Consider the following 13,819-nt stretch of genomic DNA (forward strand, 5'->3'; position numbering starts at 1 on the left):
CTGCCCTGGACTCTTGAAATCACTGCCAAACCCCAGGAGAGGAAAGGGAGGCAGCACAGGCAAGGCAGTGCTGAAAGACTGGCTCGAACAGGCTAGACCTCAGCCCCTTCCATTCTACCTAAGACCCCGCTCCTTCCAGGAGCCAGAGGTGCCCCCCACACACAATGCCTAGGGACCCAGCAATCCTGCACTCAGCATTGTGAATATTCCACCCCCTGAGCAACATAAGTTATAGCAACATAAACAATCATGTGTGCTATGCCAGCAGGAGACTTCTTCCACTGACAGAAATTCTGCCACTCACAGAGGCGGGGGTTTTTAATGCCAAAAGGAGACTTGTCTCCTGTAAGCACATGGCATTTTCTGCAGATGCACTGCAGCAGCACAGCTGTCTCAGTACCACTGTGCCACTGCAGCACTATACGCACAGACAAACCCTCTACAGCAGGGGTGAGCAATAATACTGGAAGGAGGGGGCACTTCACAAATTTCAGAAGTGGCCACGGGTTGACCCGGGAGGGGCGGGGCCTTGGATGGAAGGGTTCAGAACTACCCTGCTAGGTACAGTGACCTTATTTTCTGAACCAGTTGCAGCTAGTAAGAACAGTTTAATTTAAATTATGAAACAGATTAAGCGTTTTAACTTTCTCATGTTAATTTATCAAACTTAATTTTAAATAAAGTAAAATATTATGCCCAACACAAGATTTCAATGTTTTATTTATGGAAGGGGCGAGGAACCCTTTTTGGGTCTGGGATCATTGACCCTCAGAAAAATCAGTTGGGGACCACACAAGTGAGAACCAAAAAAACTCCTCCAAAACCCCCCCAGAGCTCATTGATGTGGCTCCAACTGAGACACCTCACTCCACTAGTGCCACAACCTCATTGAGTGAAGGGAAGGAAAGGGGGAAACTGAGTTCAGGGCTTCCCATAGACCAGATTTACTTTTCTACGTTTCTGGAGTTAGTGGATTTTATGGACCTCCTTAGGCTATGGGGTAGAGACAAAAATGAGGGGTATAGTGCGCGAGACAGGGCTCTCAGCAAGTAAGATAGGGATGGGATGCATGATCTGAGAGGTAGCTGGGGTGCAGAAACAGGCTGGGAGAAGGGTGTCTGGCCAGGTGAAGGGAGCAGGAACAAGGAAGGGTGTTGGAGCAAGCTGGGAGTTCTGGGTTTTGGGGGTGGGGGAAGAAGGGAAGTGACAGGATTGGGATGTGAGGGTCTGGGCATAAGGAAGAACTGTACTTGGCTTTGTGTTCCCTTGCAGCAATGGCTGCAGCCAGGTTGTCCTGGCCACCCTGGAGGGAAGCCCCGCTTCCATGGCCACGCAGTCCCGGAGGCCGGAGACACTGCTGCTGTGGCTACGCGATCAGGGTCTGGCCCCGAGGCACTGCAGGGCCCGAGGCCAGCCCTGGAGGCACTGCTACATGGCCACATGGCCCAGAGCTAGCCCCAGAAGCACCGTGGCAGTGTGCCTTCAACCTCCGGGACCAGTCCAGACTGTATGGTCGCAGAAGCAGCACCTCCAGGGCCAGACGTAGTGGCACTTTCAGGCAGGCCCTGTTGAGGAGCCTGAGCCCCAGCGTGGGGTGTGGAGGGGTGGGGCAGAGCTCCTTCTCCCCTCCCCCGTGGCTCCTGTAATTAGGGGGCAGAGCCCGTAATTGTCTCATGGGCCGGATCAAAGCCCAGGGCGGGCCAAATCTGGCCTGCTGAGAGGCTTTTGCCCGCCCCTGCTCTATAAAATTCACCCTGTAGAATTTCATGGTTCCAGAGATGAACTAACACTTGCTAGGGAGAAGAAGTTTGGAAAACATTTTTTGCCCATTACAGTCTGGCAAGGAAAGATGAGCAGATCAGAGCACCATCCCCAGCATTCCTAAAAGATTATTTGATAGATAGCTTTTGCGCCCATCTTGTGAGAAATGTAATCAAATCAAGATTCATAACAATAACTCCCATTTAACTAAATTCACATGCCCTTTTTTCCTGCTACTGAGGGTCAGAATCAAAACTCAAGAATGCAATAGTTGTTTGCACTGGGAAGACTTCACACTCTCCTTTTTTCCCCATGAAAATTAAGACCCTACATAATTCATCTAAAGTACATTATCTGAAAACATTATCTCTAAAAAGTTACATCATATTGCTGGATACAGGTCTCTTCCATTGACTTGTATACATCGAATTAGCTCAGGTTTACAAGTCTAAAAAAAATATGCCATAATGCAAACTAAATTTAGGATCAGAAGAAAAAAATTCAGTAAGTATTCTGTTAATCTTTAACAAAAATTATTAACTGATATATGTGTTGATATGCAATAATTATATATTGCACATTCTTTTATAGCACGACCAACCGTCTAGTCATCCATTGCTGCTTTCTGTTCTAACTATGCATTAGAACTAAGAACTAACTAATATGCACTAAGAATTAATATTACACTGATAGTGGAATGCAACAGATGGCTTAATTTGTCTTTCCATTCTTATTTCCACTGATTCTCCACAGTGTTCATGAGGTATATGGTAAACATTAGGAACTTTAATTGGGCTCCACTGAACATACTCAGGAGTTTCCTTCCTGACATCATGCATAGGTCTGGTATGGGCTTCAAAGCAAAGTGGCAACAAGCCAACTCCAAAGCAATACCTTCACTGCATGTGAGTTGAAACACTTTTAAGAGGTACTTTAAAAAAATCAGAACACAGTGCACAAATCAAATCTAATAAAGATTTCTTCATGTTTAGCCAGCTGGGTAAACTAAACTAAGCTAGTGATCCATGGGTGTGGGACAAATAATCCAGCAGTGTGGGGTTAATTCATTTTATCAAAAAATTCTTTTCACAGCTGCAGAGGATAAATTTTAGGTTCCTCTGATGTAGAGTTCAATTTCCATGGAAAGAAGTTGAGGATGCTTTAGAAGAAATTCTCAACTTTGTATATATTTTTAAAAAAGGAAGATTTCTAATGCTTTATTATGCAAAGATTTCAAACCTCATGGTAAACAGACACTTACAAAGAATGGCACTTAATAGTTATATGTATATTTGAGACAGTACAATGATGTAACTATAGAATAATGTGTCTCTGTAAAAAGTGTCAACACTAATGTAATATGAAAGTAGATATTGTGTTTAAATTCAGTAGTTATTTATCAGACACCATCTACTTTTTCTTTCATTCTTTTCTTATTTTGATCTGTAGAAAAACCACATCAGTATCAAATGTCACCTAATTCTTATTCAAACAGAACAGTGCAGACACAGCGGCTGCACCAGCTGACTTTGCTGACCTAGGATCAGAGTAAAAACAACCCCCCTATAAATCACCAGATGTAAGCAATTGAATAGTGATCAATTTAATTAATTGAACAGCTTCCCAAAATTTACTGTATTGTCTGAATTGTTAGGGGGCCTCTTCTGCAAGGTATCTTGCAATTTGTGTTAAGAATAGAATTAAATTATACTAGCTTTCACATTAAAAAAAAAAAAAACACACACACACACACACACACCCTGGTAAACCCCACAACTAAAAACCATATTTTAGTATGTAAGTGTTTGAAAGTTTATGAAAAAAAGTTAAAATGTAGTTAGATGTTACTATTTCTGAGTATCCTCATACACTCACATTTTATGATAGCTGGCCAAAAGCCATGGACAGAAAAACATACGTTTTTCTGCAAGTTTCCAATTAAAATGAAAATCAAGTCATCTGTTTTAAGTCCCTTCATTTTAAATCTATCTGCTTTCCCTGAATATACAAATATTGCCTTTGATCACAGGTGACATTCTTTTAGTAATAGGAAGGTTCATCATAAACATAGTGGATGAAAACTAAAACAAACAGTTTGTGCAACATCTACAATAACAGGAAATAAATTTCTCTCTTGTGCCTGAGCACACACGTGTGTGCACATGAGACAGACCAAACAAACAAGTTGTAGTAAAGTTACTAACACATGATTTATTCTGAATCCTAGTCTGCATATCATGTGTGCTTCCTAAAATTAAGATGTGAAATACTTGTAACGCTGAAGTCAATGGGAGTTTTGCCACTAACTTCAAAAAAAGGCAGAATTTCACCACCCAAGATATACAAATGCTTGTTTTGAAGGCCTGCATTATACAAGTTTGCACGATAGCTACTAGTGTTTGTACAGTGCCTAACACAACAGGGTTCTGATTGTAGTTGAGGCCTGCAGACATAATAACCACAATACAAATTAATACTAATACAGTCTGTTTATATGTCAGAGAAGCATCAAAAACCACAGGGATTAATTTTAATTTTGCATGTGGGTGCACGCAGAAGGATGTGTACACATACATACACCTAATTTAACCTGATGCAAAATTATGTACGAAATTTCCTAGCCACAATCTGATAAAAAAAATTGGAAGTTTAACTTTAACATCAACATCTATTAATTGCAAATTTCCACTTTTTCTTCATCTTTGCAGTTAGAGTGCCGTTAAAATCTACTTACAAAGACAGAAGAGTTATATTTGCAGAGACTGGTCCCAGATTAGGTATGGTTTCCAATTCATTGTTGTTCAGTTTTCTATCAAGAGCAAAAAAAGTCAGTGTCAATATTAACAGGGAGTGCTTATACCATGTATTTTAAATTGCTGAATACTTCCTAAAATTCAAAGTAAATTATAAACTTACTTACTCCAGCACACACAGTGGTAAGAACACACATCTTTGTGTCTCAGACAGCCATACAGAATTCCAAGATTACATTTGGGTCGATCGGGAGGGTGAGGGGGGAATGGTTACCTGGGAGCCAGTGTGCACTGGGAGGCGCTTTTAAACTGGCTTCCCATGCATACCAGAAGCCTGCATGCAACCATGAAGGTTAACTGATGAACCCAGGCTCATGGGTTTACCGTGTACACCAGGGCTACTCAACTTTGAAAGCCCCGGAGGCCACAATGATACTCACAGCACATGCCGGGGGCCGCAACTTAAGTGTGGTTGCATATTGTGATGTAGTGGGCAGGCCATACACTGTGTTTGGGCTGTGGGTGACCCCTACTGGCCTGTATCAGTAAGCACTGCACAGCAGGGGGTGCCGCCTGAGGAATCTAAGGTCACAGACGATGACCCAACTGGTTCTTATCTGTTGAGGGCAGGGACTGAACAGAGTCAGTGAGTGTTGGAGGAAGGGTCAGTTTCTGGCTAGAGAGCGTGACGGGAACAGACTAAGCTGGGTGCTGAGGGTTGGGGGGGGCGATGGACCCCCTAACCGAAGGGGTCTGAGGCATCCTGGCCTTGATACCTGTAACCACATCACGTCTATGCTGTGCTGTATCCTGGAGGAGCAATAAACCCCCTCTATTCTACTGGCTGGTGGAGTCTGTTCTTGCTGCTATGGGGCTGCAGGATGGGGGGAACCCCGAGATGCCGTCACACATATACATGCAAATATATAAGCAAATATATGCAAATAGCTTCTTTCACACTGATGGACATAAATGCAAAGATTAAGGCAAGACTATACGACACGCAGGCCCCATTTATGTCAGGTCTCCTGATATTAATAAAATGCAATATTTACTCAATTTCGACCCATAGAACAGCACTTTTAAGGAGCAATGACAGTCCAGGAATTTAACTACTAAAACACATATCAGCAGAAGACCATTATATTAATTACTGTGTTGTTTTGGCTTCCATTCACGGACCACGTGTTGAGCCACACGTAAACCCAAACTGCACCACAGGCTGCAAGCAAACGAGCCGTGGGCTGCTTGCGGCCCACGGGCCAACTGTTGAGTAGCCCTGATGTACACAGTTACACTTTCATACCCCTAACCCAAACACAAATCACTTACATTTCTCGAAGACTATGAAGGTGACTCAATGAACTGGCCTTGATTGAAGATAATCTGTTGTGACTTAAGTCCCTATGAGATTACAAAAATGTCAGTTTTGAAATATTAGATATATTTTTACTACTTCTCACAATACATATGTAGACTCAACCTGCAATCTAATCACTAAAAACATACAAATCCATATTACAGTTTTGCTATCAATAAAATTACGATAGAAACTCACTTAAGTATTCATCTGAAGAACTGGGTTGAGCCCATGAAAGCTCATGATACCATCTACATTTTTGTTAGTCTCTAAAATGCTGAAAGACTATTAACTTTTTAAAGTTTTTTTCAGCTACAGACTAATCCTTCTGAAACTAAAGTACTGTGTAGAAACGAAGAAGGTAATTTTAAATGCTTTCACCATTACTAATAAATGGAAAGAAATAAATACTTTTTACCTTAATATGCAAGTGGTGTTTTGTGACTTTTTTTTTTTTTTTTTTTAAACCAGCACAAAAAATATCTATGGAAAGCTTCACATATACACACTGTTAAGGAAACAATGTCATACCAAAAAAGGAGGTAGGCAAAGTAACATTGTGGCTACTATAAAAGAGATTCACAGATAGAGTTGCACTTAAGTCTTACATTCTAATATAAGCTCCAAAGAAGGGGATGTGTTTGTTTCCGTTATAGTTTTTAATCTGATGATATAAAACAACTTGCAAAGACTAGACAGTGAGAAAGGAACCATGAAACTGGAGTTAAGGGTTTTGTTTGATTTGGAACCTTATTCTCATGTCCACAAATTTAATACTGATCATATGTAAAATAGCAGCTGCAAACAGACAAATAGGTCTGAAAACAACCTACACCTATAAGCCAGTACAGCCACTCCCCAACTTATGAACACACTGACTTATGACCATCCGTACTTACAACCAACCTCCCATTAACCCCATTATAATATTTTCGAGTTGAGAATCATGTACGTCAAGTTTTTTTAACAGTGCGGGCAGTGTTAAGGGTATTTCCGACTTACGACCAAATTGAGTTAAGACCAGGTGATCGGAAGGTAACCCATTCGTAAGTCGGAGACTGCTTGTATATACAGGCAGTCCCCGGGTTACGTACAAGATAGGGACTGTAGGTTTGTTCTTAAGTTGAATTTGTATGTAAGTCGGAACTGGTATATATTGTAGGGGAAACTCTAGCCAAACATTTCTCCAGAGCTCAGTTTTATTCTCCCACACCTCACTTCCCTCAGTCCTTTATTCTCAAGCTGAGGTGTCTGCTGAGAAAAGCCGCTCCGCGTCAACCTGGTCTGCTGGGGGGGAGGGGAAGGGACGCTAGCTTCGCGTCTCCCTGGTCTGCTGGGGGGAAGCAGCTAGTGCGGGGTTGCCTCACCCCGTTTGTAAGTAGGGATCCGATGTAAGTCGGATCCATGTAACCCGGGGACTGCCTGTATCTTGCTCTGAACTTCAGCATAAACACTTGTATTTAAAGTACAAGCCTCGAGCCATAAAGTTCAGCTCTTTTCCAAATTATCTTGAGATCCCCAAAGGACTACATGTTAGCATAATTTATTAATCAGAAAGTGCAAATGATATCAGTGAAGTTCTACATGTGTCCTCTGGAAGTGAGCAGTGTATGCCATGTCCTGAGACACAAAACAGACTAAGCACCTAAGGAGCTTCATCTGGAGAGATGAAACTAGTTCAAGTTCTAACTTTTTCAAAACCTGCAAAGTGTTAGTCTTGTTAGTGTGACCAAGCTCTCCTGTAAATGAGGTTGGTCAGACTTAAATTGGAAGATTCATTCCTTCACTGGATTTTTTGACCCATCAGGTCCAAGTGCACAAGTATATTTAATTTGACATATATACCCCTGCATTCACAAACAAATCTCAAAGAAATCTACAACAACAAAAGAAACAGATTTTGAAAGTGATCCAAATTAAACCTTTTTCTTTAAAAGAGAGTTAGTAAGCATGCCACACCACTACCTTAAACTTAATTTAATATTTGGCTTTGGTCTGTCTGTAGATATTATGAGAAGTATGCAAACAAACAGTCAAATTCTATGAAGTGATTGCTGTTACAGTCTAATATGTAACTGTTCATCATCATTAGACAAGAATTAGGAATCAGCAATTATTTCAAAGAGCTTTCCACATCAGTGCTAAAAACCTGTGTTTCTTCATTTCATCTAAAAACCTTGCAGAGATTTATTTAAAACACGTTTGCCTAAGGACCCACCAGACAGTAACAGACGTGAGCAGATTTGTTCTGCTGAAGTTATAACATGTAAAAAAAAAATTGGCAGAGTCCTTAAACTATAAAAATCCTGCAATTACAACCACTGCTGTGCATGATCACCACACTGGAGCCAGACACTTTCACTCACAGCAAAAGCTCACATCCATCTGGAGTCTATCAAGGCAACCGTGAGTGTAACAACTTACATTATGTTTCAAACAAAATTTGTGATGTTCAATGCTGCAGATCCCACAAATTTTCCATGTGGCACTTTTAAAAAATACATACACCCAGAAACTCCACACTGATTTACTTACAATGGTTTTTCCAATAGAAAAAAAGCCATTCAGTTCTGAAACTTCTCTCCCAAACACATATCCTTGCATAATTTTTATGTTTAAGTGATATACGACAAAATAAAAGGCATTAAATAAGGCCACCATTTCAATGTTCCCTTAATGTTTCTTAAAAAAAGGTAAGTTTGTTCTTTGCAGGTGAACTGTAATTGAAGACAGAAGTTTTGAATGTGAACCAACTAGTTAGAAAATTAGCACAAGACAAATGTATTTTATGTGAAATTTAAGTATAGTTTCTCATGAGCCCTAGGCATAAAAATTTAAGCTACATACTTTTTTAAAAGCCCACAAAATCTAATTACTGCCCTTGAATTAAAAGCCACTTAAAAGAAATTAATTTGCAAGTGGACTTCTCCTCCCCCCCTCCCCCCACACACACACACTTAGAAATAGGAATGGACAACACTAAAGACTGCAAAACATTTTCCACTTTTGATTTTCCCTCTCCAATCTAACCCCTTCACACTAAAACAATTATTAAATGGAGAAAGAAACTCTCTCATATGGTTATTTTTACTACTGGAGTTCTAATAGGCATGATAAATGTAATGGGGACTAAATTCCCAGACTGCATAGACACAAGCTTTCAATTTAAGAAATTCTTACTACATAGTAGAAAGCATATATTCCCACTATTAACTTAAAATTTTATACTGTAACAGAACAGTAATACTTGTAATGCGTTGCAATGTTTCAAGCCTTTTGACCCTGTTTTTAAGATCCTATTTTATGAAACATCTAAAAGAAAAGTATTCAGACTCAGTTCATGCAAAAGTATCTTTCATACTGTGCTTCTTCACTGGAAAGCTGAATTGCAACTTTAAAGTGTTAAATATTTATATAATGAAAAACCAGAGGGAAGGCCTAATACACAGGAGGTGGTACCTTTCCATTTTCACACTATGTAAATACAATTTTTTAGACCCAACTTAATTTACAACACTTAGTTGCAATTATCATCTTCTTCCTTAGAGAACTCAGAAACCTGAGCCTCAAGTGCAATTTTAAAATGCAAATCCAGCAACAGCTTCTTAATCAATCCCACTGGGGCCTTTAGAGCTGCTAATTCAGCACAAATCAGGAAAGCTGAAAAACAAAAAGCCAAGCTATAGCTGTTTTAAGATACTGATCCAAAGTGACTCATAAATCAGCTTGCTATGTTAAAGTTTTAGTCTGGAAAATACTGAAAAACAGCTGTGAAAACCATAAGGAGTTTTTTTTTCTGGCAATTCTGCTAAAGAACCAGAGGATTTATAAATATTAAAGAAGCAATACAAACACTAGCTGAAATCATCTTTTAGATGTTCACCTAGGAATGCCAAAGCTGTCAATGAGACAGAAAGGAACCTGGTAAGACATATTCTAAAATTCCAATGAGAATTTAAAAATACTGAAAGGAGTGGTAAGTATTTGGTTTCCCTCCCCCAATTCTGGCTCAAATATTAATTCTAACAAAGCAACATTCTTTCAATCTGAGAGCACATATGCTAGAAGTAAACTGAAATCTAACTTTAAAGATATTTTTATACAAAGCCTTTCAAATATTTATCAGTTTTCAATGGACTTCAATTACACTATGTGAAGACAACACTAAGGAAGATGCGCTTTATTCTAAATCCTTAATAAATCAGGTCAAAAACCTGTAGTGCAAATATGGCATGAGGCTGTTGCTGTATTAATGGAGCAACACCAACTTTGACAGCACAGCAACAGAATGCAAACACTCAACCTTCAAACAATGAAGCTCAACTTCTTAATTTCACTGTTTGTAGTCACACATTTTTTGCACACCTAGAACATTCAATTAATTTTGGGAAAGCTTTGAATGAGAAAAGCTGAGCCATCACTCACTTCATAATGCTAGATATTACTTTAAGTAAGTGGACTTTGGAAGGCACTGGGGGCAAGACATCAAAGGAGAGAAAAATATTTAAAAATGGGTTTAGTCTTGAAGTTCTAACTCAGGCAAGAACTCCCACCCAACCACAAGGGAAGGCGTGAGAATTGGATCTAATGGATATTACAATATTTTTCAATGAGGCCTGGCAGTTTTTCCAACTAGATTACTGCCTTTAAAGACTATGTATTTTTTTAATTGTCAGCAAGGAGCACAAAATCTATTACCATTTGTAAGTAAACAGTTTGGAGTAACAATGATCACAGTGACTCAAATTCTACTGGCTACCTGTAACTCAAAAGCATTGTTATCTTGCACCTTGAGCACTCAAAACTCCAAAGTACTAAGGAGGAAGAGGAGGAGGAGGAAACAGACAATGCCACATGTTTCTGCACTCTCTTTTTAAGAAATAAACAAGGGTACTTCCAAAGCATTTGACACAAACAAAAGAAATATTTACACAAAAGCAGCCAAACCACATGGTTTGGCAACACCTACAAAGATGTACTCCTGTGAGCTTACAGGCCAAATGACACAGCTGTCCAATGAGTGATCACAGCAGGATGTCTTACAACAGGCCCTGTATTTATTTATACAAATGGAACTTATTTTCTCTCACTTCTTTAAAGGAATGTGAACTTGCATAAAGTCAATTTACACTACCAATTGTACTAACCAAAAAAAACCCCAAAACAAAACCTTGTAATTTATTTTAGTGCCTATCACTAAAATAATTGCAAAAGGCAACACATTTGATTATGTTAACAATATATATATATTAAAAACAACTTTTAGAAGTTCCTCTTAGTTTTAATCTGTCATATTCATAAATCTAAATATTAACTTAACACTAAAGTAAAGCAATACTAATTTTCAGACATCTGACAAGCTTGTCAAAATATTTTATCTTACTGAGACAACTCAAAGGAACCAGAACAGGATCAACATACAATAGGAAGTGTAAAGAATTGTTGAACACATATATAACTGAAACAACCATATCAACCAAAAGGAAAATTTAAGTTTATTTTCTCTCTCAGATACTTTCTTATACAACTCATGGAAATATTCACCTCCTAAAGATATTCATATATTCAGTTCCATATGTTGTCAATACAGCCATCCACGTTAAACAAAAAAACATGACCTCTAGATGAGGCAATTGAACAGAATTAGTCACAACTAATTGAAAGCTTTCCTGTTTATGTTAGTCTTTATCTCTGTTTTCAAAATGAAATAGAAAACTAAGACAAATTTAGAAATCAATTGACCAACAAGAAATTAGTTATCAAAGTACAGTAAAAAAAGTTCCAGGTTGTATCAATTTTTTCTCTCTTTAGGACATTTCAGTATTTTATGATTTGTCCAAAGAGATCTTACTGAAATTAAATATTCTAAACATGAGATGTTAGTATACCTTACTAAATAATATTCAAGTTTGTCTTGCTAAATTAACAGATATAAGCTGTCTTCTTAATACATTTATTAAAACCACTAAGGGGGGGGGGAGCTATAGGAATGATAATATAAATCCCACACTAGATAATATGGTAAACTTCATACCATCTACAAAAATACAATTATACTATTCTTTGCAAAAAGTGTAAAGAATATTCACTAGATAACACTAGAATGCACTTTTCCCCTAGTAACAGTATGCAACTGTTCTGCACCCAATTACTTTTATCCATCAGTTTTCTTATACTTGATTTAAACTTTAAAACAGAAACAGTCATTCAATCTTAGTATCTCTTTTTCTCCCCCTACCCCGTCCTCCCTCCGAAGTTACCCCCAAGATTTCATTATCAATTTTATTTCACCCTATTGGCAGGATACCAAACTGCCTCAACTTGCGAAAGAACAAGAACCTCCAAGTTACTTCCAAGAACCTCCAGTTCCCCATATTATTCGCCTTTATAAAAACTTTCTCCCTCACTAAAAGGGTCAGCCCCGGGCAGAGCCCGGTAAGTGACAAATGGCCATGACACCCCTTCTCCTTCGGGCACGGCTGTAACCAAGCCCATGCCCCCCCATTCCGAGTCCCGTCCCCCCAAGTCAGGACTAGTGAGTGGGAGGAGGCAGCAGGGGAGGAATGATCGATAAGGAAGACGGAGGTCACATGTGCGGGGCTGGAGGCTCCCCTAGGTGAGCCAGGGCGCTGCCCCGATAGGCACAGGCAGGGGGTGCACAAGGGGCGCTGGGACCCCCCCCCCGAGTTCTCCTTCCTCCCACCTGCAGAGCCAGACCCTCCAAACGCAGCCCAGTCCCGAGGTGGTTCGGGGGCTGCTGGCGGAGCCCGGAGAGGGCTGGGGTCCCCTCGGCCATGCCCCCCTCCTCCCCTCGGAGCCTGGCGGGGTCCCCTCGGCTGCCCCGTGCCGGGGCGGATACTCACAGCTGCACCACCCCCTGCGGGAGCCACTCGGGCACGCGACTCAGCTTGAGGCGGCTGCAGTCCAGCAGGTCCCCGAGGCAGCGGCAGGGAGCCGGGCACGCGGGGGAGCCGTGGCCGCCGGCGGCCGAGCTCCCCGCCAGGCGGCCGAGCAGCAGGAGCAGCAGCCAGCCCAGCGCGGCGGCTGGTGCAGCGCGGAGCGGGCAGCTCATGGCCCGGGCTCCCTGGGCCGCCGCCCCGCTCACGCCCGGGCGCAACGTGCGGCTCAGTACGGGCGGCGGGTCCCGCTCATGCCCCGGGGCCGCAGGGAGAAGCAGAGCGCGCCCTGCCCGCCGCAGCCACCGCCAGCCCCAGCCGCGCCGCAAACTTTCGCCTCCGTCTCAGCCCGAGCCCCCTCCCCCGGCCACGTGACAACAACAAGCTGCGGGCGAGGGGGGCGAGGCCGGGGGCCCAGCAGCCAGAGCGTAACTCCGCGCCGGGCTGGGAGAGGGGAGGGACACGCCCCATAGAGCGACGGGAGAGGCAGGGGGGAGGAGATAGCGGGGCTCCCCTCCAGGCAAGTCACCGCCCCTTGTGTGACTGCACCAGAAACCGAACGTACCCCCCCCCACCAGTGTTAAACTGCGCAGCCAAGAACCCAGGCAAGCCCAGCCTTACCCCCTCTGGGGGAAATGCGTTATCGCCTGGCGCCCAGAGGCCCCAAAGAGCCCCCTAAAACAGATGGACACGATCAGGTAATGGGGACAGATATTAGCTCTTTTTAAGACCCCTCTGCATGGAGGGGAGGGGGATTTACCTCATCCCTGGAGGATTCCCCCAGCAAAGGATAATCCCTGATACGCCAACCCTGCAGTCCCCAGCAGAGAGTTGGCATGGGCATTGGGCAGGAGCATGAACAGGCACGCTGCTGTGTTTCAGGAATATAAACTGGCTCAGAACAAAGGTCCATCTAGTTCAGTGTCCTGACAGTGGCCAATGCAGGTGCCCCAGAGGGAATAAAAAGAACAGGTAATCATCAATGATCCTTCCCGTCACCCATTCCCAGCTCCTGACAGACAGGGGATAGGGTCACCATCCTTGCTCAT

The 13,819-nt window shown here is 41.9% G+C and overlaps 1 protein-coding gene across 2 annotated transcripts in view; it reads right to left on the reverse strand.

Annotated features, from left to right (window-relative positions):
* The window catches only part of LRIG3 (leucine rich repeats and immunoglobulin like domains 3), a 78,411-nt gene extending 65,223 nt beyond the window's left edge, over positions 1 to 13,188 (reverse strand). The window contains exons 1-3 of one of the 2 annotated variants that reach the window (XM_075930694.2): positions 12,738 to 13,188; positions 5,847 to 5,918; positions 4,496 to 4,570 (exon numbers count right to left, since the gene is read on the reverse strand). In XM_075930694.2, the coding sequence (XP_075786809.1) occupies positions 4,496 to 4,570; positions 5,847 to 5,918; positions 12,738 to 12,946 (356 nt within the window). In that variant the 5' untranslated portion in view covers positions 12,947 to 13,188. Of the gene's footprint in view, positions 1 to 4,495; positions 4,571 to 5,846; positions 5,919 to 11,418; positions 12,558 to 12,737 lie in introns of those variants that run through there. The other variant, XM_006126467.5, reaches the window with a different exon arrangement.
* Positions 13,189 to 13,819: the final 631 nt, after the last annotated feature.

Source organism: Pelodiscus sinensis, chromosome 1 (assembly GCF_052426305.1).
Source record: "Pelodiscus sinensis isolate ZL-2025 chromosome 1, ASM5242630v1, whole genome shotgun sequence".
NCBI classification, from domain to species: Eukaryota; Metazoa; Chordata; order Testudines; family Trionychidae; genus Pelodiscus; species Pelodiscus sinensis.